This window comes from Danio aesculapii, chromosome 1, assembly GCF_903798145.1.
Source record: "Danio aesculapii chromosome 1, fDanAes4.1, whole genome shotgun sequence".
NCBI classification, from domain to species: domain Eukaryota; kingdom Metazoa; phylum Chordata; class Actinopteri; order Cypriniformes; family Danionidae; genus Danio; species Danio aesculapii.
In genome coordinates, this window is record NC_079435.1 from 38,349,861 (window position 1) to 38,375,035 (window position 25,175).

At 34.5% G+C, this 25,175-nt stretch overlaps 3 protein-coding genes across 3 annotated transcripts in view; 2 read left to right on the forward strand and 1 right to left on the reverse strand.

Moving 5' to 3' along the window:
- The window catches only part of zmynd10 (zinc finger, MYND-type containing 10), a 34,692-nt gene extending 25,660 nt beyond the window's left edge, over positions 1 to 9,032 (reverse strand). The window contains exons 1-9 of the mRNA XM_056480800.1: positions 8,872 to 9,032; positions 8,591 to 8,699; positions 6,868 to 6,984; positions 6,715 to 6,768; positions 6,474 to 6,626; positions 4,720 to 4,808; positions 4,500 to 4,591; positions 2,880 to 3,052; positions 2,530 to 2,655 (exon numbers count right to left, since the gene is read on the reverse strand). Coding sequence (XP_056336775.1) covers positions 2,530 to 2,655; positions 2,880 to 3,052; positions 4,500 to 4,591; positions 4,720 to 4,808; positions 6,474 to 6,626; positions 6,715 to 6,768; positions 6,868 to 6,984; positions 8,591 to 8,699; positions 8,872 to 8,957 — 999 coding nt within the window. The 5' untranslated portion in view covers positions 8,958 to 9,032. The remainder of the gene's footprint in view (positions 1 to 2,529; positions 2,656 to 2,879; positions 3,053 to 4,499; positions 4,592 to 4,719; positions 4,809 to 6,473; positions 6,627 to 6,714; positions 6,769 to 6,867; positions 6,985 to 8,590; positions 8,700 to 8,871) is intronic.
- A 2,496-nt stretch (positions 9,033 to 11,528) lies between these two features.
- Positions 11,529 to 13,254, forward strand: fgfbp2b (fibroblast growth factor binding protein 2b). Its single transcript, XM_056480921.1, has 2 exons — positions 11,529 to 12,396; positions 13,041 to 13,254. The coding sequence occupies exon 1, from the start codon at positions 11,544 to 11,546 to the stop codon at positions 12,381 to 12,383; it is 840 nt and encodes a 279-aa protein (XP_056336896.1). The 5' UTR covers positions 11,529 to 11,543; the 3' UTR covers positions 12,384 to 12,396; positions 13,041 to 13,254.
- A 9,659-nt stretch (positions 13,255 to 22,913) lies between these two features.
- On the forward strand, positions 22,914 to 24,688 carry fgfbp1b (fibroblast growth factor binding protein 1b). Its single transcript, XM_056481050.1, has 2 exons — positions 22,914 to 22,953; positions 23,132 to 24,688. The coding sequence occupies exon 2, from the start codon at positions 23,146 to 23,148 to the stop codon at positions 23,764 to 23,766; it is 621 nt and encodes a 206-aa protein (XP_056337025.1). The 5' UTR covers positions 22,914 to 22,953; positions 23,132 to 23,145; the 3' UTR covers positions 23,767 to 24,688.
- Positions 24,689 to 25,175: the final 487 nt, after the last annotated feature.

The following is a 25,175-nucleotide window of genomic DNA, read 5'->3' on the forward strand; positions in this document are numbered from 1 at the left end:
GATGCCGTGTAGATAGAGAAGAGAAGTGGCCCAAGAACAGAGCCCTGAGGTACCCCAGTGTTTAGATGCTGTAGGTTGGACACCTCTCCCCTCCAAGACACCCTGAATGACCTGTCAGAGAGGTAAGATCTGAACCATTGAATAACAGCACCTGCAACGCCCAGTGACTCAAGCATAGATAGCAGGATCTGGTGGTTTACAGTGTCAAAAGCAGCTGATAAATCCAGCAAGATGAGGACAGATGATTTAGAGTCTGCTTTAGCCAGTCTGAGATCCTCTACGACCGAGACCTCTCCGAGTCTCAGTTGAGTGGCCTTTCTTAAAGCCAGATTGCTTGTTGTCCATGAGGTTGTTTTGAGTAAGAAAGTCCAGGACTTGATTGAACACTACTTTCTCCAGAATCTTGGCCATGAATGGAAGCAGGGATACCGGTCGGTAGTTTTCAAGTAGCGTTTGATCCAGGTTGGGTTTCTTTAGCAGTGGGGTTACCCTAGCCTGCTTAAATGTAGTAGGGAATGAACCAGATTCAAGAGATGTGTTAAGTATGTGAGTCAGTGTTGGTATGACTGCAGGGGAAATGGCTTGCAAGAATGTGAATTGGAGGTGCTCCTATCAAAGGTAGACTGGAGCAAAACTGTGTTATTTGCAAGTTTGTCCTCCAGAAATAATAACAAAGAGTTTAGCTAACGTGGTTAATGCAGTGGGGTCTGAACATCACATTGTGAATAAATTTAAAAGAAATGGTCTGATGTAAAGGTGCAGGTTAAGAGGAGAACAGCGGCGCACCGTCAAAGTGTGGACCAAACAGGCGGGGGAACAGGGGATGCTGAACTAACACCCTTTGAGGAGAGAGTTGCCTCAATTGTGGGTGACACTTTACTGTCTGGAGTAGCATCCGTGTCTGTGGGAGACACAGATGTATAAGAGGAACACTTTGTTAGGGCAGTATTGTAGCACCCCTCCGCTCTTATCAAAGCATCGCCACCGGCATTTCAGCTGCCCAATCACATCTGAGCATCACGTATTATTTGCACATTTATTGAATGGAAATGTTTCCGTTTTACGTATGCAAATTCATCTTCCGATGGCATCTTTATAGCAATGCGCGCGCAGTCGATCGCTCCAATTAAATTGAGAAAACCAGCGATCGCTGCAAATTGCGCTTTAATGTTTGGCTGGTCAACTGCATGGTATGAAAACCTTTTATACCTGCTAGACATGCGGATGATCCCATCCCATACAGCTGCCATTGCACAGCTCAAAGACAACTGGCTCAACCCCGAGTGGTCGGCCAGTTCCCTTTGGAAAGAACCAGTTGCCAGGATACTTTGTTGGTGCGATACTTTGTAGCGTGCAATTTAACATAATTGCCTCTAGGAGTCACCAATGGAAATAAAACAAACACACACAAGAAATACACGTACGCCAGACATGAAGTTGGCGTGGACCAACGCACATTCTCACATTAATTTCATCATTAGTAAATCTAAACGTGAGTGTGAAATCTGGCATACGCAAATTTTTGTGCGCACGCATCGTTGATACATGAGGCCTCAGGTCTGGTCGTCCTAGCAAGTTTACCCCAAGAGCAGACTGCAAGATTTCCAAAAGAGGTTTCCAAAAACCCTAAAATGTCTTCACGGGACCTTCAGCAAGCTCTGGCTACTGTTGATGTGAAAGTGCATGCCTCTAAAATCAGAAAGAAACTGCACAAGTTGCATGGGTGTGCAAGGAGAAGTGTCATGATTTAGGTTTGCTTTGTTGCAGCAGGACCTGGTCAGCTCACCATCATCAAATCCACCATGAATTCTACAGTGTATCAGAGGGTGCTTGAGGAAAATATGAGACAGAAAATTAAAGCTGAAACAAAACTGGACCATGCAACATGACAATGACCCAAAACATACCAGTAAATCAACCAAGGACTGGCAGAAAACTAAGAAATGAGAGTTCTGGAATGGCCAAGTCAAAGCCCAGATCTTAATCCCATTGAGATGCTGTGGAGTGACTTGAAACGAGCTGTACATGCTAGAAACTCCTCAAACATCAACACTAGCTATTAAGGGGTAGAGTGTCCTAACTTTTTTCCTCAGTTAGAATAAGCATTTTTGTTGAATTACATGTACAGAAGTATTTCAATTTTAATTGTTTAGTTATGTTACCTTAATCTTTATTGAGAAAATTGAGATTAAATGACCACATATTACAAATACCTTACAAAATACCCAGGCTTTCATAGGGTGTTAAATTTTTTCACATGACTATATATATATATATATATATATATATATATATATATATATATATATATATATATATATATATATATATATATATATATATATATATATAATCTAAAGAATTTTACTGTGATTTTTGATCAATCAACTTTGCATAATAAGCATCTTTTGCTTAAGTAATAATTTCTATTCTTTAAAAAAAAAATCAATATAGTGTACATGACATACAGTCGAAAGCCTATAAAATCTTACTAATCCCAAGTGTACATATATGTGTTTTGTAGAATACCTGCTCCAAGATGAGATCTTTTTTAGGAGCCACGGGATCTGTGAGAGCAAGTTGACTGAGGAAATGCTTGAGATCAAGTAAGTTTGGTAACTGATCTATCACAACATCTGTCAGAAACCCACAAAGCTGCATACAGACAGAGAAGAAACATAATAACTTTTGACATTGAATCAATCAGATTTAGAGGAACAGACTGTATCTTAAAATCTAATTCAGCGTTGAAAAAATGCAGACTCATTACCTTTTTTTCAGATATTGATTATTTGAATAGAAACAGAAATGTAGGTTTTATATACCAACTTAATACACTACAGGAATCTTTATTAAAAAGCACATATGTAAACTCTTACCTTTAAGAGTTGTGTTTTATTGAAGCTGTTGAAATCATATTTCCGCTGACAGTCGGGTTTGAGCATCAGGTTTAGTAAAGCTATCCACACCTGGCCGTCATGTTTACTCAGCTTCAGCTGATCTTCAGGCAGGACAGCTCTCCATTTGCCCTCTGTGTATTTCTCCTGTGTACCTATGTAGAGGAAAAAGACTTTGCAGTCAATCCTACCTTAGCAACTGTTGCTGTCCACCATATTATAAGCTTTAGCTCTATTCTAATGTAGGTCTATAAAAGTGTTATGGATTAAAAGTGACTCTGATATTAAAAAAAAGCTTTTTAGATGTTAAAAAGTATGAGTATAAGTGTTATTATGAGTATGTCAGTCTTGGTCAAGCTTGAGTGCTCCAAAACAGTGACAAAATTCACACTTACAAGATTTAAACATCCAAAGTTTGAAGTTTGTGACTTTGCTTTTCATTTGAGCTCAACCACTCTTAATGGCAGAGCTTTAAAAGGGGAGGAGCTACTCTATGTCCCGCCCTGCCTTCATGGTTTAGTTGAGCTTGTCAAACATCAAATATAAAAGTGCACATTTCAAACCTTTTCATAGGCCTTTACTTACATAGTTGACTATATGAAAGTGAGATTATTATTTTTATACAAATGACAACTACTAAAAAAGATGAAAACATTTACTACTGTTCAAGAAAGCAACATAATGCATTAAATGATATTTCATATTTAGCAGATTCTTTCATGCTTCCCAAACTAAAGTGTTTTTGTAATCTGTAGAAAAACACCTATTAAATGTCCCATGAAACTAAAATAACGTTTTTTAGATGTTAGTATCAGTATTGTAAGTTTTTAGGATCTATAAGCTAGTGTGCTCCAAAACAGTGACAAAATTCACATTTATAAGATATAAAACTGAAATAAGCATGCACAACTTGTAGTTTGTCACTTCCACCTAAATGGATCAATGGTTTAATTGACGTCACCTCATAATTCAATTTCTCATCAAATCATAACTATTCAAATGCTCTCTAGTAGCTGATGTCCTGCCCCCTTCAACTTTTTATTGGCTTTTCATTTGATGTACTTGAGCTTTCATTGGCAGAGTGATAAAACAAACTGCTATTGGTTGTTTTTTTGTAAAAGGGGAGGAGCTGTATTATGTCCCACCCTCTCTTCGTGTTTTGGTTGAGATTACGTCAAACATAGAATAAAAATGCATATTTCAAAGCAGTTCACGGGACATTTAAAAATATTTTCCCTAGACCTGCTATGCATGCAATAAACCTGAAACCTTTTTATGAATACAACCTACAACTTTAAATAAATATTTACTTATTTACAGAATTCATTTATATGTAAATCTGTTGTTAAGTAGTTAAAACACAATCTTGTATCTGCTCTTCATATACTGTATTTATTTGCTAAGTTATTATGATTCACATTAGAGCTGGTTTGACTTGTTCATGGTTTATTACAAATTAACCAAGAAAAATACCTATGGGAAAATGAATGTGAAAAATACTTCCACAAGCAGCACTGCTGAAAAAAGTGTACTGGCACTTTTACAGGTTTTTTGATAAAAAAGAAAAAAAAACATCACATATATGCTTAAAATACATCTAACCTCTTTTCCAGGGGCAATTTTCCACCAGCTGAACCAGCACACATGGCATATTATGAGTGCACAGCATCCGCGAGAGCACACTCAAACTCAAACTACAATAAAAGGGAGGATTTCAGTGCTGATTAAAAGGCAGCATATGAATTTAGACTGTTTTACATGGGTTTGTATTTTTGTGTGTGTAAAAGGTCTTGTCTCTTTAAATAATCCGTAGCTGTGATACCTCTCAATGTGATCAGTGATGTAGCAGAGGACTGACAGAGCCTTGATAGAGATTTCAAACTCTAACATATCACTTTGCTTTTGCAGGTCCTGCAACAAAAAGTATAAAGGTCTGGTAAATCTAATGTAAATTACAATCATGGTAATAAGTTTAAGTTCCATTTGCTGTATGGAAATGCTTTCCAAAACTAAAACAATAATTATAACATTTCATTAGAGTACAAAAAAAATATTTTTAGATTAAGACTACCAGCAGAATGCAGCAAGACAGTATCTTGATAAGAGATTGACTGAATCGTGAATTAATATGATTTGTTGCAAACAGCTCATTCATTTTAAAGCAGTAGTTCCAGCAGACTTTTACTGAAATTAATTATACAGGGAGGGCGGGGTTTTATTTTTGTACTCATTCTTTCATCTTTCATTTCCAGCAAACTAACAGATAAGGGGGTGTGGCTAAACATATTTTGCCAAGCCATCAAACTGACCTCATCAGAGAAGAACTGCAATGCTGGAGCAGAAGCAAATAGTCAGATTCTGATTAAAATGACCAAAACAAACATTTTTTGAGTGGATTAACTTGAACAGATTAATTATTCACCTTAAAACTAGCAATGTGCCCTCAAAAAATAGACATTGTAAAATCTGATTTCAAGTATAGTTTAAAAACAAAGCAAGTTAATTGATGAATGGAGCATTGAATTATTGGACCACTCAATTCATTAAAAACAGATTCATTCAGGAACTAAACGAATGCTAAACAGCAAAACAGTTAGCAAAACAGCAAAAAACAGACAATCTTGTGTCTAAATTTGACCTCAATCCATAATAACTTTTTTTATAACTGTTCTTATCACATTTGCAATCTAAATCAATTATTTATCTAAATCGTATTGTATAAAGCCATACAGGGATATTTTCGCTAGAAATATTTTGAGTTGTAGGGGAAGTCTACAACAAGGGGAAGGTTTTTTTTTTCACTTTCGCCATTAAGTAAAGTTTTTTTTTTTTTCCCTCTCTGCTGTCACCACTGGCTTGCATGGTTCAGGACCTATAGAGCTGCGCATCGTTGGATTTGCTCTTCAGTATTTGGACTCTCAGTAGTTATTATTAAACCACACTGAACTGAGCTAAACTGAACTGAACTTAAACACTACAAACTGAACTACACTGTTCCTATTTACTATGACCTTTTATGTGAAGCTGCTTTGACACAATCTACATTGTATAAGCGCTATACAAATAAAGGTGAATTGAAGTCTAGCTGCATTCTTGTAGGCTTCAACACTTTCAGGATAAAGTGAATGTTTTTTTGACACACAGTAATCGATAATGTTAGCTCCAACATAGTTTTTTCAGGCGTTTTCACCTTTAATTTGAAAGGAAAGTGGAGATTACAGACAGGAAATTATTGGTAGCAGAGAGAGGGGAAGGGTCGGCAAAGGACCTCGAGCCAGGAATCAAACTTGGGTCACCGTGAGCACCATGGTGCTATAGGTCAGCGCACTTAACCACTAGGCTATTGTCCCCGACAGCTCCAACATTGTTAAACCAACAAATACAATGTTATTTTAGACAAGAAATATTGCACACCTCTAAATTACCGTAATTCTCAAATAGATAGTTAGATGCTGGTTTTTGGTAAAAATAAGTAAATGTAAATGTAAAAGGCCAGAGAAACTTTTAACTTTTAATAAGCATTCCTATTTAAGGAGATTAGAAATGTCTAAACCACAACAATAAAGTGTTGTTTACCTGTACAGATGCCGTGCCTGACATCTGTGTGTGTGTGATTCTGTCCTGAGTTGGGATTTCTCCAGATACTGAGCGTCCCACCAGCAGTGTGAGTTTGCGATGACAATAATCCACTAAATCAAGAACACAATCACCAGCAGCTTCACTGGACTCCTGCATGTGCAACATACATAAACTATAGTCTAATAACATGCACAGCCACATTTATAACACATATAAAAACCTGTTTGTCAGTGCTTACTTTGTGGTACATAATTGTCTCCAGTAGGTTAATAATGGTAGCTTCATGATGAATCTGAAATTAGGAGAAAATGCAATGACCCAAGGAGTCTGAATGATTGTTATTTTTCTAAATTAGAGCTTGTTTGGAAAGTTAAAAGCTGAGTCTACTCACCACCATGTACAGAAGAAATGTGCTCTTTGGGTTAAAGTCCTGGAGTTTGCAAATTATAGGAAACACTTTATGTTTCCATACTTCGGTGAGTATCAGTGCATGTACCAGTGTGGGAATCTAGAAGGTCAAAAACAAGCTGTTATTCGGGGGTTTTTTTACATACAGGTGAGAAATGTGGAAAGATGTGTTACTGTGAAATGAGACTGATGATCAAATATATTCAATTTTAGACATAACAATATCAATACTTACTTCTTAACAAATCAATTGGTGAAATAAACCAGATTTTCAACATAACAAATTGTCATTTTCTGAATAAATAAATAAATAAATAAGTAAATAAATAATTTAATAACTAATCTTAATAATTATTCTCTTAAAGACAATATTTTATTTGAAATTAAAAAATAAATGTTCTGAGACTTTTATGAATTACATCAAATAATAACATCTTACTCAGACTAATAACTAGGCTCACACAGAATCTGTGCATGCAGAAATCCGCAGATTTTTTGCCCATCATTAAGTCAATTTATTTGTGTAAATGTGTGTACATTTATATTTATTCAGTTTTTAAATACATTTCAGTAATATTATTGACTTATATGAGAACATTCATATGATTTATTTACAATAAACTTTGTAAATTAAAATTTTTGTCTTTTAGTCTTTTACCAAATAAGCGGGTCTAATTAGATTTGCATTGTAAACATTTAATAAAAGTAAAAAAATGTTATTTTTTTCATATATTAATTTTTAAGTACAATACTCTTAAAATCATTCTGCATAAATCCGCAGATGTTTTTTTTTTTTTTTTTTTTACAAAATTCTGCAGAGAAATAGCAAAAATGTCCACAGATGCGGTCTGGCCCTACTGATAACTAATAAATCCAGTAAAAAAAACTGAGATGTGGTCTCTCAGTTAAAAAAATAATAATAATAAAATAAGTTAACAAATAAATAAATGAATTAATTAATAAACAAACAAACAGACAAATAATAGTGTACAAATAAGTTTTAGCCAAAAAAATCTAAATAAATCTAACCTTTTATTTCAGTATATGTATTAAAAGTTTTAAAAGACTAAGGCAAGCATAATTCTTTACTTTCTCCCCAATACATTATGGTCATAAATATTACCTAATCTCTGAGTACAATTACTCTCAATCAAGTAAGTAACGTTATATTCCCATTCAAGTTTACATTTAATTATTATTATCATAAAAATGATCACCCCAGATTCCCTGTATAGAAACTGACCGACAAAAAAAATCATTTTCATAATAAATGTAATTTATCTTTACAAATCAATTGGAATAATCCAAATTTTCTGATCAGACCAAATGAAAAAAAAATTCTGAATGAATACATTAAATAATTAAGTGAATAATATTGCTGAACTTTACTTTGAAAGAAATATTTTATTTGAAATTAAAAATAAATGTTATCAGACTTTTATAAATTACATCAATTTTTAACATCTTACTCAAACTAATAAATCCAGAAAAAAAACTGAGATGTGGTTTCTCTAGTTTTTAATAATTAAATGAATAGTAGGGACACAACTAAAATAATAATTAATTTTGTCCCCAATACATTTTGGTCATAAATATTAGTATACCTAATCTCTTAAAGTTTACTTTAAATTATTATTATTACGAAAATAACCACCACAGTTTTTCTGTATAGAAACTGACCGATTAAAAAATCTAATTTAATTTACCTTTCCGAGAGAAACGAAAAGGTCTTTAATGAATTCATCCTGGTTGGCGCTGGCGTTCAGAATAGCTTGCATATTCAGCTTCTCAATAAACTCATGCTGGCGAAACCACCTTTACAAAACAAACAAACAAAAACACACGCACACACACACACACAACATTGCCGATGGATGAGGATAATAACAATAACATGACTATAGTAGTTTAGATGTAACGTTACGTGTTCTTATTTTACCGTTGGCTGTAACTTATTTGACGTATAATGTTAAATTATATAACTTACCTCTGGCCTCCGATATCGCGCAATGACATATTTTCCAGGCTTTGAATATATCCTTCAGCTTCTCCGTGTAGAAGTACTGAATCCATCGCTTTTTAATGTTTTCTACAGAAACCTAAAGTAGCAGCTTTTGAACACACACTCTATCATACTTCAACCAGGGGGTATCATCTTCCGTTTCGTCACTATGGTTACAGGTACACACTGAGTGCGGAAGTGACTGAGTGGACGATATGTTTCCCTTAAAAGAATGTGATTCTTCTAACAAAAAAAGCTGTAAAAAATGTCCTCCTAAGGGTACGTTATTTATTTTTTTGCTTCCTGACTTTTCATATATTTTCATTTGTTATCTAAATAGTAGTTATAATAGACCATTTAAATGTGGTCATGTCATTGGCCCATGAACATATCTTGCTTGTTATCAAGCTATTTCATAACTGTAACAAGAGGCAATTCCATAACTTAATATTAAAACAGTTGTCATAACATTGTTTATCAATATGTGACTCTTTTTGGATTCTCGGAAGATATAGAAATTAAACATTTTAAACAGGAAATACGTTGGGACCATTGTTTTTGTTTACATCCCTCAAAATGGTCTATACAAAAAATGTAAAACCTGGCAAACTTTAATTTATATTAAAGCCATGCCTATTATCATTTGGGGGGGGGTTAAGCTGATGTGTAGAGTGTACGCACGCACACACACACACACGCACACAGTCAATATGTTTTGTACAATATGAGAGTACTTTAAGATGACACAGTGTTTGTGAGTGCCATTACACACATGCACATGCTTCAACTCCTTTTTCTTCCATCACCATGTTTTTATTTCCATGTCTAACCTTTTTTTATAGCTTATTTTTGCTGTAGCTAAAAACAGCTAAAAAACAGACTGTAGCTAAAAAACAGACAGCCAAGTTCATCAACTATCTTTGTTTAAAAACAGAAACTTTCCCATGACTCCCCTAAACAACACTGGTGTAAAACAAGCTAACCACACTGCATGGTCGAAGGCAAAGCTGACAAAAGATAAATGGGTTCCAGGTGAATTATTTTCCTTGTCCCTCCTGAAACTAAAACGTCTTTCACATCAATAGTCAATAGCCCACTTTATGTTAGTGTGTATGATTGTATAATGAAGACCATGAAGGTTCCACCAGTGTAACCACACGCATTTTCCTCCCTCAAGCCATCAACACACATCAAGAGAAAACCAACCACACAAAACACACAAACGCCTGCATAATCTTATCACAATTTAAAACTTTCAGGTCTTATGTTATGTTAAATTGTTTTATAATTCTTATGGATTCGTATTAATTCTATGAACACTTATTTGTGTTTCCATATAATTTGCTTATGCTACAGTCGTAATGTTTAAAGGTACAATTATAGACTTGTAGGTTCAAGTTATTTACTTGGAATTCATTTTGTCTAGTTACTTGTTCTCACGAATACACTTGGGCCATAAATACTAGTAGAGTTTGGTGATTAGGCCTAAAATCAAAATCTTGAATAATTGAACACTTTAACTTGATTATGATTAATGAACAATTATTTATTTATTTATTTATTTATTTATTTATTTATTTATTTATTTTATTCTTGCCCTCATAGTTCACTGATAAGTTTTGTACAGTAAATATGCTCACATATTAATCTTTTATAATAGACTACAAATTATTCGATTATATTAGATTTCTGAATGAAGGGTGCATTGCGTGATTTTAAAATAATTGAAGAAAGCATCTACTATCTATGATCATCTATTGAACATAATGTTAAATAACTGAAGACACATATTGCCTAAAAAGAACAGTCACAAATAAATACCTTGCACTTTTGTAAACCAAATTAATTATTTTCAATGTTTTTAATAATAAAATAATAAAACAAGCAGCATCTCTTCTAAATAAAATGACTATTGTATATCGTGTAAATTACATTTTAAGCAGTGCATTTCATGTGACCACACCTGTGCGTTCGACGCAGAAGTTTAATTCAGCCTTAACAGAGCGGGGTCACATGACTCTACACGCGGTAGGGAAAGTAATTGAAAATTGCACCTGAAAAAATTTGATCGATTACAGGGTCTGAATGTCGATTACTTTTCGATTAATCGCCCAGCCTTAAATACTAGCACCCTTGAAAACTCTGAATAAAAATTCTCTCAGGTGTGTTCTGTTCGTATTTACACATATTTTATATTTGAGTCTCTTTTGTAATGTATTAATTATGCTTGGAGTAAACATTCAATTATTGTTGTTATTATTATTATAGATATTATTACCCCCATTTCCCAATTAAGAAACTGACTGATCTACAGTATTATGAATTCCTTCTGATTGGTGCTGTCTTTCAGAATAACTTGCATATTCGGTTTCTCAATGTATTCACAACATTGCAGATGGATGAGGATAATAAAATGCCACAGTTACACAACTTTAGATGTATGTGTATTTTCTCATGAGATCAAGTTTTAGTGAAACCTAAACTGCACTTTTATTTTTTACACCCATTTTTTTCCTCTTGAAATCACATACATACTGACTCAATCTATAGCAAATTGCTCAAACAAACACACACACACACACACACTTCTCCAAAAATTCCTACAATTAGTTCTTTCAGAAGCTTCAGACTGGAGACCAGAGGCCCCCCAGTCTGGCATGTGTACTTTACTCAATGACCCCTTTGTGGGGCTTGTATTTATAAAGGCAGCCTGCACCTCCAACACCTCCTCAGTCCATTACACCTTCACCATGAGATCCATATGCAGCGGTGCTTTCCTTCTGGTCTGCTTCATCTGGGCCACAGACGCACAGAACAGCAGCAACCACATCGAAATCAACCAACAGAGCCGACCCCAGCCACAGCCGAAAGCAAACCTCTGGGATGAGCCTATTCGCTTCAACACCAAAGCCAAAGACACCTGCACCATGGTGATCTCCAGCCAGATGAACTCCACCAAGCTGCGCGTCTCCTGCAAGAGCAAGGGCAAGTCGTACTGGTGTGATTTCCTGGGCAAACCCAACCTCTGCAAATCATACAACAACAACCCTCGGCACTACTTCACTCAAATCATGTGGGACTTGAGGAAGCTCCACAATGCCTGCCAAGGGTCGAGGGTTTACAAGCCACAGATGTGCCGCTCTGCTTCGGATGAGGTCCAAATGGTGTTCCACAACTCTTGGCCAAAAAACTCGGTCCCAAAACCTACTCAGGCTTCTCAGAACCAGCAAAAGCACCAGCAGCAGGTCAAGTCCAGCGTCCCCCCTACCAAACCTCCCAGCAAGCAGCAGCTTAAACCCCAACAGCCGGCTAGAGCAGCTTCTAAACCAGCCAAGACTGCGGCTTCAAAACCTGCTTCACCTCGAAAACTTGTAAAGGCCACCACAGTGAGACCCACCGTGGCGGAGGAGAGTCAATCAGTCAAGATGGCAGAGGAATACTGCTGGAAGAGCCTGCAGGGCGTCTGCGCGTACTTCATCAGCTGGTTTCAGAGTTAAAACATCACAGCTGGTAAGCACATCACTTTTAGTGAAGAAAAGAAATAGTCAATGCTTGTAAATTTGTATGCGGAAACTCAATCGTGTCTAAGAAAAGTCTACCATTGTTGGAGTGTATACGATAAAAAAATTAGCGTGGCAGCTAACTAAATCACAGGTATTTAATGTAAAACTCCAATAATCGTTAAAGGGACAGTTCATCCAAATGCTCAGCCTCAAATGGTTCCTTTTGTATTTTGTTGAACACTAAAGAACATATTTTGAAGAAAGCAGAAAACTTGTAAGCATTGGCTTCTATAGTAGGAAAAACAAATACTATAGAAGTCAATGGTTTTGTGTTTAACAGAAGAGGTAAAACAAGTGAAGGGTGAGTAAACGATGACAGAATTTTCAGTTTTGGGTGAACTATGCCTTTAATGTTGGCTTGTGGAGTTGTGCTAGATTATTACAGAGTATATTCAGCAGATGGAAAACTGTGATTGACAAAGTTTTCATATAATAAGCTGCAACTGTAAGGGGCGGAAATAAATGGAAAGAGTTATAGCCTCAAAACAAAATCAATCAAGCATCAATTGCTGCATAATGGCTGTTCAACCAAATAAAATTTTAATGACTGTATACTTGTTTAATCTTTAATCTTTTTTCTCATCCCTACAGGTTACCAGCGACCTAGATTACCTCACTGAGATTTCTACAGGGACTCTACAGTGCATATGTGTGTATGTGTGTGTGTGTGTGAGAACGTCGTTATGACTGCACCAGTGTGTCTGTTTTTTTTTTTTTTATGTGAGTCATCATATGTGCTAAGTGAAAACAAGAATGAAAGGAAGAAACTTTGTAACATGTTGTTTAATAAAAATGTATTTCATAATTGTCTGTGTATGGTGTCTAAACAAAATATTTTTAAATCTCTTTTATATTTAGACAGTGCAATAAAGAAAATAAATAAAGCGATGCATATTGTACACAACAGTCCTCGCCCGGTATTTGTTTGGATAATATTTTTTCACAATACAGCCTTTAGAATGAAACATAGGCCTATTTTAAAAATAGTCTCAACAATTTCACAAAGCAAACTTTAATTTCCAAACTAATTAAAATTATTCTTTTTAGAAAAAAAATCTGGTGCTAATACATAAATCTGATAAACAGATACATTTTAATAAACAAATCATCAAAATGATCAGAATATTTAGACTACAAAAACAAGGGGAGTTTTAACTCTCAAAGGATTTCCATTTCACATGTGTCAGAGCGCATTAACACCACTAGAGGGCAATGCTACATGACAAATTAATATGAAAACAGTCAAATTAGCTGATTAGATACAAACTGTAATGTAATGGTTATTTCATAATAAATTATTATTTTACGACAAACATTTCTGGTTTATAATACTAGTAATTAATATTATGCTTGAAAACATTTTAGTGTTTAATTTAGCAACTATAAACTATATATACACTGAAATAAAATGTTGGGTTCGACACAATTTTTTCATGTTGTCCCTACACAAAGTTAACGCAATCATTTTTTACAAATTTAAGTGGATTGAACATTAAGTTGTCCCCTCTGTAAATAAATAAATAAAAAAGAGTAAGAAATGTGTTGTTTCGATTCATTTTAAATAAGTGGTTTAAACAAGCAGCAAAAATTGTTTTTGATTATTTATGAAGGCAATTAGAATGAATGAATAAATGACATTCTTTGTTTTGTTTAGCATAAGCAATGTTGATGAGTTTTGTGACTCTGTTAACATGAACTCATCAACACGATCTCTGACTCGTGTGGACAAAAGAAAAAGTTATTGAAAAACCTTTTGTAATAATATGGCTGAATAACTGTAAATGAATTAAGTGAGTTGTCCACAACAAGACATTTACCCCAAAATTGAAATCCTGTCATCATTTACACACGTTTACTTTGTTTTTCTTTATTTATCTATATAGAGCTATTTAAAGGCTACGATTCACCCAAAAATAAAAATTATAGTAGTAAAAGTAAAGTAGCAAGTAGTTATAAGCCTTCTGTCAAACTCAAAGGAAGATATTTTGAAGAAAGCTGGAAACCTGTAACCACGGACCTCAACAGTATTTGTTTTCCTACGATGGAAGTCAGTGGTTAGTTTTATTCTTCAAAATATCTTCTTTTGTGTTCGCCAATAAAAGCTCATAAAGGTTTAAAACAACTTCAGAGTGAGTACATTTTCAATTATGGTGTGAACTAGCCCTTTAATTTGCTCAATGTAGTCTTTTAAAGCTTTAATGCCATCTAGCGGCAGTCATGAAATGTTATGTATATTTTATTTGTCGGGGAAAATGAATCAATGAATTATATTCAGCAAAGGCACCCAACGCCACTAATCTCTTCCTGTTATACTGAGTTGTTTTATTCATGTAAAGGGTGCTATATTTTTGTCAGGTTGTTAAAACATACATATTGTTAAAATCAAGAAATTCTTTAGAGGTAAAAATATAATTAATAAAAAAATAACAAAATGAATTGAAAAGAAAGAATGAATGAAAGAAAAGGAAAGCATTATGAGAATGAAATGACATAAGCTTTCTGGATAAAAAAAAAAGAAGAAGAATATGTAATTCTTCCAGGAGGAGAGATCGTGTTAAAGAGCAACAGACAGAATTTCTAAATACAGACTGCTTTTTTAACAGTATATTCCATAAGCTTTCTGCAAACGTTTAACCAAAACAAAGAAGAATACACATATTCACTTTGCAAAGCCCTCAAATCCCTCAGGATCCCTGTAATCAAACTGGTATTTGACTATGTGACAAATCCTCTAGGTTGCACAACAAGCCCCACTTCAATGGCCAAACAAGAAGTCGTATTAATATTACTGTGATATATCATTAGGCACTATCATTAATATTATTAGTATTTAATATTTTTTATATTAAAATTATATATTTTTTATATTTTATTTTTGTTTTGTTTAACAAATCAAATTTACAAAGTCCATAAGCAGATAAATAAGCAGATTTTGTGATGTCATATGGAGAATAGCTTATGAGCTTAATTCCCCACCAGACACAGTAAACATTCACACAGACTGACACACATCTTTGTTTCCTGTGTGTTTGTGAGTTCTTATTTGTGCTACATTGTGGGGAGCAAATGTCTCCACAAGGATAGTATAACCAGACATTTTGTGAGGACTGGCCCTCCATCCCTAGGGGAAAACTTCTTAAATATACGATATGATCTTTATCTAAAAGTGTAAAATGCAAACAGGTTTTCTGTAAAGAGAAGGTTAAGGGGTATGGTTAGGTTTAGAGGAAGAAAATACTTTCTGGACAGTAGTGTAAGAAGAAGTGTATAAAACCCCAAAATGAATAGAATCTGTCTGTGTGTGTGTGTGCGTGCGTGCGTGCGTGCGTGCGTGCGTGCGTGCGCGCGCGTGCGTGCGTGCGTGCGTGCGTGTGTGTGTGTGTGTACCCACAAGAATTGCAATGCCTGTAATTTTGTCCTTGTTGGGACATTTATTTGCTCCCATGAGGAAAACAACTCTTAAATGGCACAGAATGAATTATTTTGAAAATGTACAAATGCAAATTATTTCCTGTGAGGGTTGGGTTTAGAGGTAGGGGAATATAATCGACAATATGTACAGTATAAAAATCATTATGTCTAGGTGAAGTAGCTGTACAAGTGGCTGTGTATGTGTATATTCGTTTTTTCAGAGAGAGAGAGAGAGAGAGAGAGAGAGAGAGAGAGAGGGGGGCCTAATTACATTTACTGATAACCAACAATAATTTAGACAATAGATTTAATAATAAAAAATAATAATCCATGGTTGTTAAACCTCTCTTTGTTAGTAAATCAGTAATAAAGTTGCAAAAGAAAACTGGACTTTCGTGGATGAGTCATTGTTCATAAATCAAGCATAGAAGAATAAAGACTGTAAAAGAATGTCAAGTGTAAAGCAGTTTCGTATTAGTTTTTTTCGGCTTTACTTTCATTATTATGTATCATCAATTTATTTTTTATTGTGGTTATTTAAAGTTGCAGTGGGTGATCTGCCAAAATGCTAACCGTTAGCATAATAGCTTTGAAAACACAGTCCTTCCCATCCTGTCAAAAGCCAACGCTTCCTGAAATCATGAACGTGCACCTTAAAGATGACAGTAGACAACCCACTAGATCACATCATTCGACAGTTCGAAACTTTATAGTACTTTATAAACTACAATTCTGAATAAAAAGCTGTATTATATCTAGCACATTTTCAGTTTTGTAGGAAGCAAAACTTGTCATAATGTGCAATATTTCATGCATGTAAGGATCGCTGGTTTCACTCTTTCACGCGCTTTGTCCTAAAGTGACTATTGTGCTTGACCGGCAGCATGCAAGAATTTTACTTGCTAAGCCCTACTTACATGCTATTTCAGACCGAATATTCAAAGTAGCATGGTAAACAATATAGGGAGCGTGTCACAGGTGGTCATTGTTCATAAATGAACCAATGTGAACATAAAACCAACTTGACCTCAGTAAAGCAGGCTAGGCTAATAGCGCTATTTACTTTTGTTTTGTTGTTAAACTAAATAAAAATCTACATTATCGATGCTGTAAAATGTCCCTTATAAAACTGAAAATAGTCACATCAATCTTTCGCCGGAAGATTTCAGTGGCTGAACAACACTTCTGTGCATATAACCCATTTGTAACAACAAAATCTACATAAGCTTTGCATGTGTACGCATAAATCTGCATGAACGGGTGCACAGATGAACAAATCTACCGTTGTTGACAGACAGTTCGGGCTGCTTATCAGAATTATGGGAATTATAATTCAAATTTTAATTGGATGAACATTTGTTTGTTTTATGCCTTACCCAGAATCTAAAAATACATATAAATACATTTAGATAATTTATTTGAATCTTTACTATTGGAATGTGAAGATACTTTCAACCAGCACATCAAAAAAATTTTCTGAAGACAATCACCTACTGCACCTTCAGGGTTCATACACATTTTACTACAAAAATTCCAGGACTTTCGAGTCAATTTTCATGACCTAATGTTTTATGTAACTTCTACGTGTACATGGTAAATCATAAGAAAAACAATGCACGTTTAAATTTATTACAACATATCACAAAACACAACAGTTTCAATTTTTATTTTTATATCTATGTAAAATAGATGATGCTTACACAGCACTAATGATGTGAGACCATGTTTTTGGCCAAGAAAAGAAGTAAAAACAACTTACCTCCATTCCAGTAACAGATATTTGTCAAACTAATTTTAAATAATGTTAATAGTTTGTTAAAATAGTAATAGTAAGTAAAACTACTTCATTTGTAAAGCTGCTATCACATCGCACTTTTCACTACATAGACTTCCATTCATAGGCATGCGAATGCGGCAGACCAGAAATGCAAGCATGTGCGACAAGTTTGCATTTCACTGCATTCGAAAGTTCAAGTTTGGTGAATTCTTACCTGCGAAATCACATCATTTAGAGCAATAAAAGATAGCTCAAAATAAGAAATTTAAAATATGGAGCAATCGCTTACTTTTATCAATGTCTAATCATATTGTTTAACCCCACCCCTTTTCGCAGTGCCGTATGACAGAATTTCGCAAGCACAAGCTCTAGTGTGACCGCAGCTTAAGTCGCTTTGGACAAAAAATGTCTGCTAAATGACTAGATGTAAATGTCATTTTCATGACTTTTCCAAAACTTTGTGGGTTTTTCTGTTCTTCCAAAACTTTTCCAGGCCTGGAAAGTGCCTTGTCAAAATTCCATGACTTTTCCAGGTTTTCCATGACTGTATGAACCCTGACCTTTAACACTTAAAATGAAATGTCACTTTAGAAATGAACTGAGATCAAGTACGATTTTTATACCTATGTAAAATAGATGATGCTTACACAGCACTTACGATGTGAGACCATGTTTTTGGCCAAGAAAAGTAAAGAAGTTAAAACAACCAACCTCCATTCATTAACAGATATTTGTTAAACTAATTTTAGATAATGTTAATAGTTTGTAAATTAAAAATGAATTAAAAGAAATTTTTGTTTAATTAACTGAAATGTTTTGTGTCCCTGGTACAAACACATGTATAATACTAAAGGCCCTTTCATGCTGTTGATGATGACTACCATCTACACCAGTGCACAACATCATTCTCTTTCTGATAAAAACATCCTGCAGTTTTGTAGTCTGCCACTTAATATGTATTCTGACTGGCTGTTGTCGTTTTATTAAAGCCATATGTGTTATCTTCTAGGGGAAAAAATCATGTACAGTGACTCATTATATATATATATATATATATATATATATATATATATATACAGTTGAAGTCATGAAGTCGTTTCCCAAATGATGTTTAACAGAGCAAGGAAATTTTCATAGTATGTCTGATAATATTTTTTTATTTAAAAGTCAAAATTATTAACCCCTTTAATCTCATTTTTATTTTCAACTGTCTACAGAATTAACCCAGTTAAGCCTTTAAATGTCACTTTAAAATCTTCACTCCATTAAACAGAAATTGGGGAAAAAAATAAATAGGGGGGCTAATAATTCAGAGGGGCTAATACTTCTGATTTCAACTGTATATATATATATATATATATATATATATATATATATATATATATATATATATATATATATATATATATATATATATATATATATATATATATAGAGTGTCATTATAATATAGTTGCAGTGTGGACATTTAAATAAAAAATTAAGACTTGCAGAAGGAATGAAAATGGAGTAAAATACAACACATGAACTATCTCAGTCCTGCTTTCTGTCCCTAATCATCATCCTTGTAAAAGGGGACTCCATTTTTATACATCATATTTTATACATCATATAAATATAAACGCTCCAGGAAGAAAAAAGATGTCACTACTGTTGTTGTAATATTTCTTTCACTATAAATGTTTGCAAATGAGTTACAAATGCAATATGAATGCACAGTTATTGAATAAAGATATTAATCTGATATAATGGGGGCGGAGTTTGTGGATCAGTTATGAAATTAGGCCACAAAGACACAAAGGCAGGGACCCCTCGTCCCAATACATGACTGCACTCTCACAATGACTCGCTAACAAAACATGTCTATATACTAGGACATAATAAATGACCATATGGTTGAAGTTCTTGCAGCTCTGGCATGTCTAACCATGACTTACATACATGGAATTCAGGGACAGGTAATGGGACAGGGGGACAGCTTTTATTCAGTCCTGACATCAAAAAACAAATGGGGGATATCAACTATGAATTGTATCTAACTAAATTAGATTTTAGTCAGTTTGTTTTTAAGCTTGTAATATTCAGAGCTAATCATAGACTTTTAGGGGCTCTAAGCAAAACTTTGTGAGGAGACCCATGTCAGCACGTTATATGACCCCGAAATGACCCTTGACCCCTTCAAAGAAGTTTTACTGTCAACAAACAACACTAAGTTGAAACAGTCAATAAAAGTAATATAATTAAAAGTATAAAATTGAAAATGGTGTGATAAATGTAAAAGAAAAAATCTAAATGAAATAAACAATCACATTGATAATATTTTCTTCACAGATTTTAATTAAGCAGACACTTGTTTTAATTACATCTATGATATTTATTTATTGCAGTGAATGTTATTTTGTGATTCTCTCATTTACTGTTTGTGTTACAAATAAAGGCACAATATGTAAGATATTTATATTAAAATATCCAAAAACCATTAGAACAGTATTTTATATTTTGTTGACATATTTACATTATCCCAAAAGTTTCATAGAGAAATAAGCATTTTTAACTAGTGACACTCTGGCTAGTGAAGTTTAAAACAATGTTCCACATTCGACCACACAAGCATCCAAAAAAAAACCAAGATGTATTGTCTACCCTTGGAGGTGGTCAAAAGTGACTCAACATGTTTTAGACCCAGTTTACGTATATCTGCAGCCCCGTAGCCAGCCTGGTGAAAGGGTTTTTTTCTTAAAAAGTGGACCATTTTGCAGTTATTTGCCTCACTTTCTATTTAATTATGAAGTTTAAATAGGTTACATTTTAGTAACATTTTAAGCACTATTTTTTTTTCATGGATTAGCTAGATGGATGGTCATCATAACCACATTTTTAGTGCACCAAAATCATTTCCTAAAGATGTACATCAATTATCATATATATATATATATATATATATATATATATATATATATATATATATATATATATATATATATATATATATATATATCACAGCTGATTCCCATCTTTTCCCATCTTTCCACGTCTTTTTCCAATCACATATACATCATATATACATCAATTACATCAAATTGTAAAGAAATATCAATCTGTTAAAGTTTTAAATGAAAAACTATAGCTCATTGTCATTTAAATATCATTTATTTAAATGGCAAACTGGCCAGCACATTTAACTTTCCTCAGTCATGCTAACGCAACAGTCAACACTGGATTCCGCTTGGTGTTAAAACCTCCTTTTAATAGACTATTTTCACAATTTAATATGGCATAGCAGTCAAAATAGGACAGCTGAGCTCATGTATGGGACAAATTCTGGACCTTTGTCAGTGAGGGGTGGGGCTGTATAACATTGTCTGTGTCCAGATCATCAAAACCTTATTTTAATACAATGTGCAAACCCGGCCCTTCATAGACTTTAGTGCATTTGTGAACATGAACCACCATACTAGGACTGTCACTGTTTTTCGTAGTTGACTAACTGTAAACTTAGTGTTTTAAATGTCAGCTATGTGACATTGTTTGCAAGAGGATGCACTGACATCTTTCTGTGTTTGAAACACTGATTGAGTGAATATTCATGATGATGATGTTCGTTAATGTTTATTTTATTCTTCAAAGCTGTAAAATGATAGATGATTGGTTCACTTTTTCGTCATTCACACTCCTTCTTGATCTAACAGCAGGTACAGAGATTTCCCTGATATCACAATTTCTTTGTTTAATTACTATTTAATTAAATATGAACGTGACACTGTTTAACTAATGAGGCGGCGGCAAGAAGGTCGCTACAGTTTTGTTTTGTTGGGTTTAGTAAATGCATGCATTTTCTTTCTATTGCTGCAGAAATTCAATACAAAAAATGAATGATCATCTCAGAGTAGCTTAATAAAACGTACAGTTCATGTAAAACAGAATTGCTGCAGCACAGACTTTATTTGAAAAAGGACATTACTGCAAGATATACAAACAGAAAAAGCACCGCAATTTTAATAAAAAAACAAAGTAATCTTCTATTCTGCCCAGTCTTCTGCATTTGCCCGGCTTCTTCTTCTCTGGCCCGGCACCGTAACTGTGGCCCTTTGGCCTATTATGTTTCTCCCACAGAGACATCTTTTCGCCAAGTTGAAGCCAGCCTCGTCACCATAGATAATTTCATTTGGGATTTGATTGGCCTCCAACTCTGACTCTCTGAAAGTAATTGGACACAGTGTATGTAAATGCTGTGCTGTACTGTACATCTACTGTATGTACTAATGAACTCCAGATTTATATAGTAGTTTACTGCAAAACACACTGTGTATAGTACAGTAATGATTGTATTGCATAACCTTACCTGGACGCTCACTGTTCCTTTCAAAAGTCCTCTTTTAGAACATATGAGCATGTGATTGAAAAAAATGTGGAAAGATGGGAAAAGATGGGAATCGGCTGTGATATATATATATATATATATATATATATATATATATATATATATATATATATATATACACACACACACACACACACACACACACACAACCATAACTGCAAGCTGTTTCTCATTGGCAATGGAATAAAATACAGGGAATATATTTGTGTTTCAGTTCACAATATGAACAGCTGTTCACGTTGACTTTAGCCTATAAGTTCTGTTTAGAACATGTTGTGTGACATACACATGTCTGACATACTGTGTGAAAGCATTTGTAAATTTGATTGTAAAATTACATTGTTTTGGTCTTAGTTGAGCTTGTGTGTAAAAGAAGTTTAAGCATTTGAAACTGGTGTTAACTGTATGCATTTTTTATCAAAGCAACAAGAAATGTGCTAATTGTATAGCCTACAAAGACTGATGTTGTGCTAACCGTGTTAAGAGTTTAGGAAACGTGTTAAATGTATTGAAAAAACTGTAATAAAGGGACTAAGTCGAAAAGAAAATGAATGAATGAATGAATGAATGAATGAATGAATGAATGGATGTTCGAATAATGACTCGGTGGACTCAGTAATAATAAGTGGACTGGAAAAATTTGATTTTGAATATTTGAATTTGCTTTGATATTTTATTTTAAAATTTGGGGACACATCAGGGCTTAGCTATGTAAAAAACACTCTTTTAATTAAGCCCTTTCGCAAATATATGCATGACGTAAACAGCGGATTCTGGTCAGTGCGCAGCTCATTAAAGGGCTTTTCTCATGTGAAAGAATGTGATTGTGCTGTAGTAAGTGGGTGTGTCTCTCAACCTATAAATACAACCCGTGAGTTCATTTTGACGTAAACTAGTGAGGGAATCTCATCACCCATCTGTCCACGCCGTTATAGGTAAGCTCGATCACCTTCTTTAATATTGATTAAAGATATATTAGATTTAGTTTTCATCTTAAAATAGGTCCCATGCTAACTTTACGCCTGCTGCATCCTTTTAATTAATACAAATAAAATTAAACCAAATTAAATTGTATTAAAACTACAAATACAACATCTTAATTGCTATTTTTAGAAGGACTGAAGGACATGTCTCTCCGCCGGATTCTCGCGCTCCTGCTCTTCCTCGCGTGTGTCTCACAGTTCATCTTCACTGCTGACTGCACTAGAGGAGCTAGGAGGAAAGGAAGGAGGCAGGAAAGCAGAGGTGATAATAACATTAACGTGATGAAAGGAAAGTTCACAATCAATGGCAAGACGCAGCAGTGCACGTGGGTGGCGCGCGGAGAGGACAAGTACACCATGAACGTTACATGCAAGCCTGGAAGCGGGGACGGATTCACTTGTAAATACACCGCCAAACCGGCGACGTGCGCCGAATATTCAGCTAATCCAGAGGGCTACTGGAAACAGATCGCCAGATCTCTGAAAAAGCAGAAGAAACTTTGCGTGGATCCGCGCGCACTGATCCGGGCGGGCATGTGTAAGCACGCGCCCCTGGACGCGCATTTCAAACTCACAGACACGTCACAAAAGAAACCCCCAACGACAGAGAAAAGCCCCACAGCCACGAACACAGCGCCTCCGGACACTGAACACGGGTGCACAGAGCGCATCGATCACCGCGAGCTCGCCAAAGAGAAGTGCGGAGATTCCTGGGCGAGTCTGTGCGCGTTTCTCTTCACTGTAATCCAGAGTGGAGACTGCTGAGCTTTCACTTTTTTGTTACGTTGTTTTACTTTTCTTCTGATAGACTTTCAAGACTGCGTTTTATGTTGTAAACAGAAATGCACTGTACTGATTGTTGGTCACGTGGGTCAGTAGCCCACCACGTTTACCTTTTACACTGACTTGGGACGTTGCTAGACTCCTTTAAGTAAGAACATGATGTCTCCCAGTAAAAGATTTGAGTTACAGGGTTGATTTCTGTTAGAAATCATTCTAAGGCTGATATTGCAGACAATTTGCTCAATGAAAAGAAGTAGTAGATGATTAAAAAAAACGTTAGTTAGAAATATTAAGTCATCACTCATCAAAGGAAAAAAGGTGATACGAGTAATGGGGGGCCTGTGTGCCCCAGTAGAACTTTACTGTATGTCTAGCAACACCCCTGGCACATACCATAGCGAATAAATTTAATCCAAGCAAGTTTATTGAATCCAGAAACCATTTTAACGTTGATTTTTTTAATGTAAAGGGAAAATAGTGCTGTGTATTTATGTTATGTTTGATATTAAATGTTGTTATTTATTTATTAATAGAGCATTTTAGGGGATTTGACAAAGGTTTAGATTTAAGATTTTTTTTAGTTGTCAAGAGTTTAAAGAGATTATTGTGCCATATTTTTGCTGGTGTTCATAATTATTAAAAATCAACCATTTTGTAAAATTTGATTTACATTTCAACAGAGTGCAAAGTGGTCCTTTTATGATTTGCTCTAACAGCCAACTGTGTAAATATGTCAGTTACTTCTCTTTATAACAATAATAATAAAATTATAATAATTATAATAATCATAAAATACGCTGATCTTCAACTTGTACTCATACCTAAATGTTACTTTCTTTTAGCAAATGTACACCATGTTCTTCATTCTACTGTAAAAGTACGATACACCCACTATTTTGCTTTGTAACCGTATTTATGATTTGTAAAATAAATATTTTTGTGTAATATTTTCTTTAAATAATATTTGTGTTAAAGGTTATTCTGCTCCTGTGATACGGCCTCAAAAATGATATTTATGATTAAAATATTTCAATTAAATAAAAAACCTAAGACAGTAAATGATGAGACTAAACAGGAAACAAACCTTATATTAAATTAAACATTCCTGTTCCTAGTAGATACTAAAAACCCTATCATGCCCACACATAAACTTTCATTGTCTACAGAGCAGCGGAAAAGATAAAGTAACCAGATCCCAAACAGGTGTGTGTCTGGTGCACCTTCCTATGTTGTGTGTGTGTGTATGTGTGTGTTCTTCCATTCATCAATGTCACATGCAGTCTTCCACACAGACTCTTTCATGTGTCTACACACTTTAGTAAATATATCTTTCTTATGTTTGGAAATATATGTTTTGAAGGCTTGGCTATTGATTAGGGTAAACAGATTTT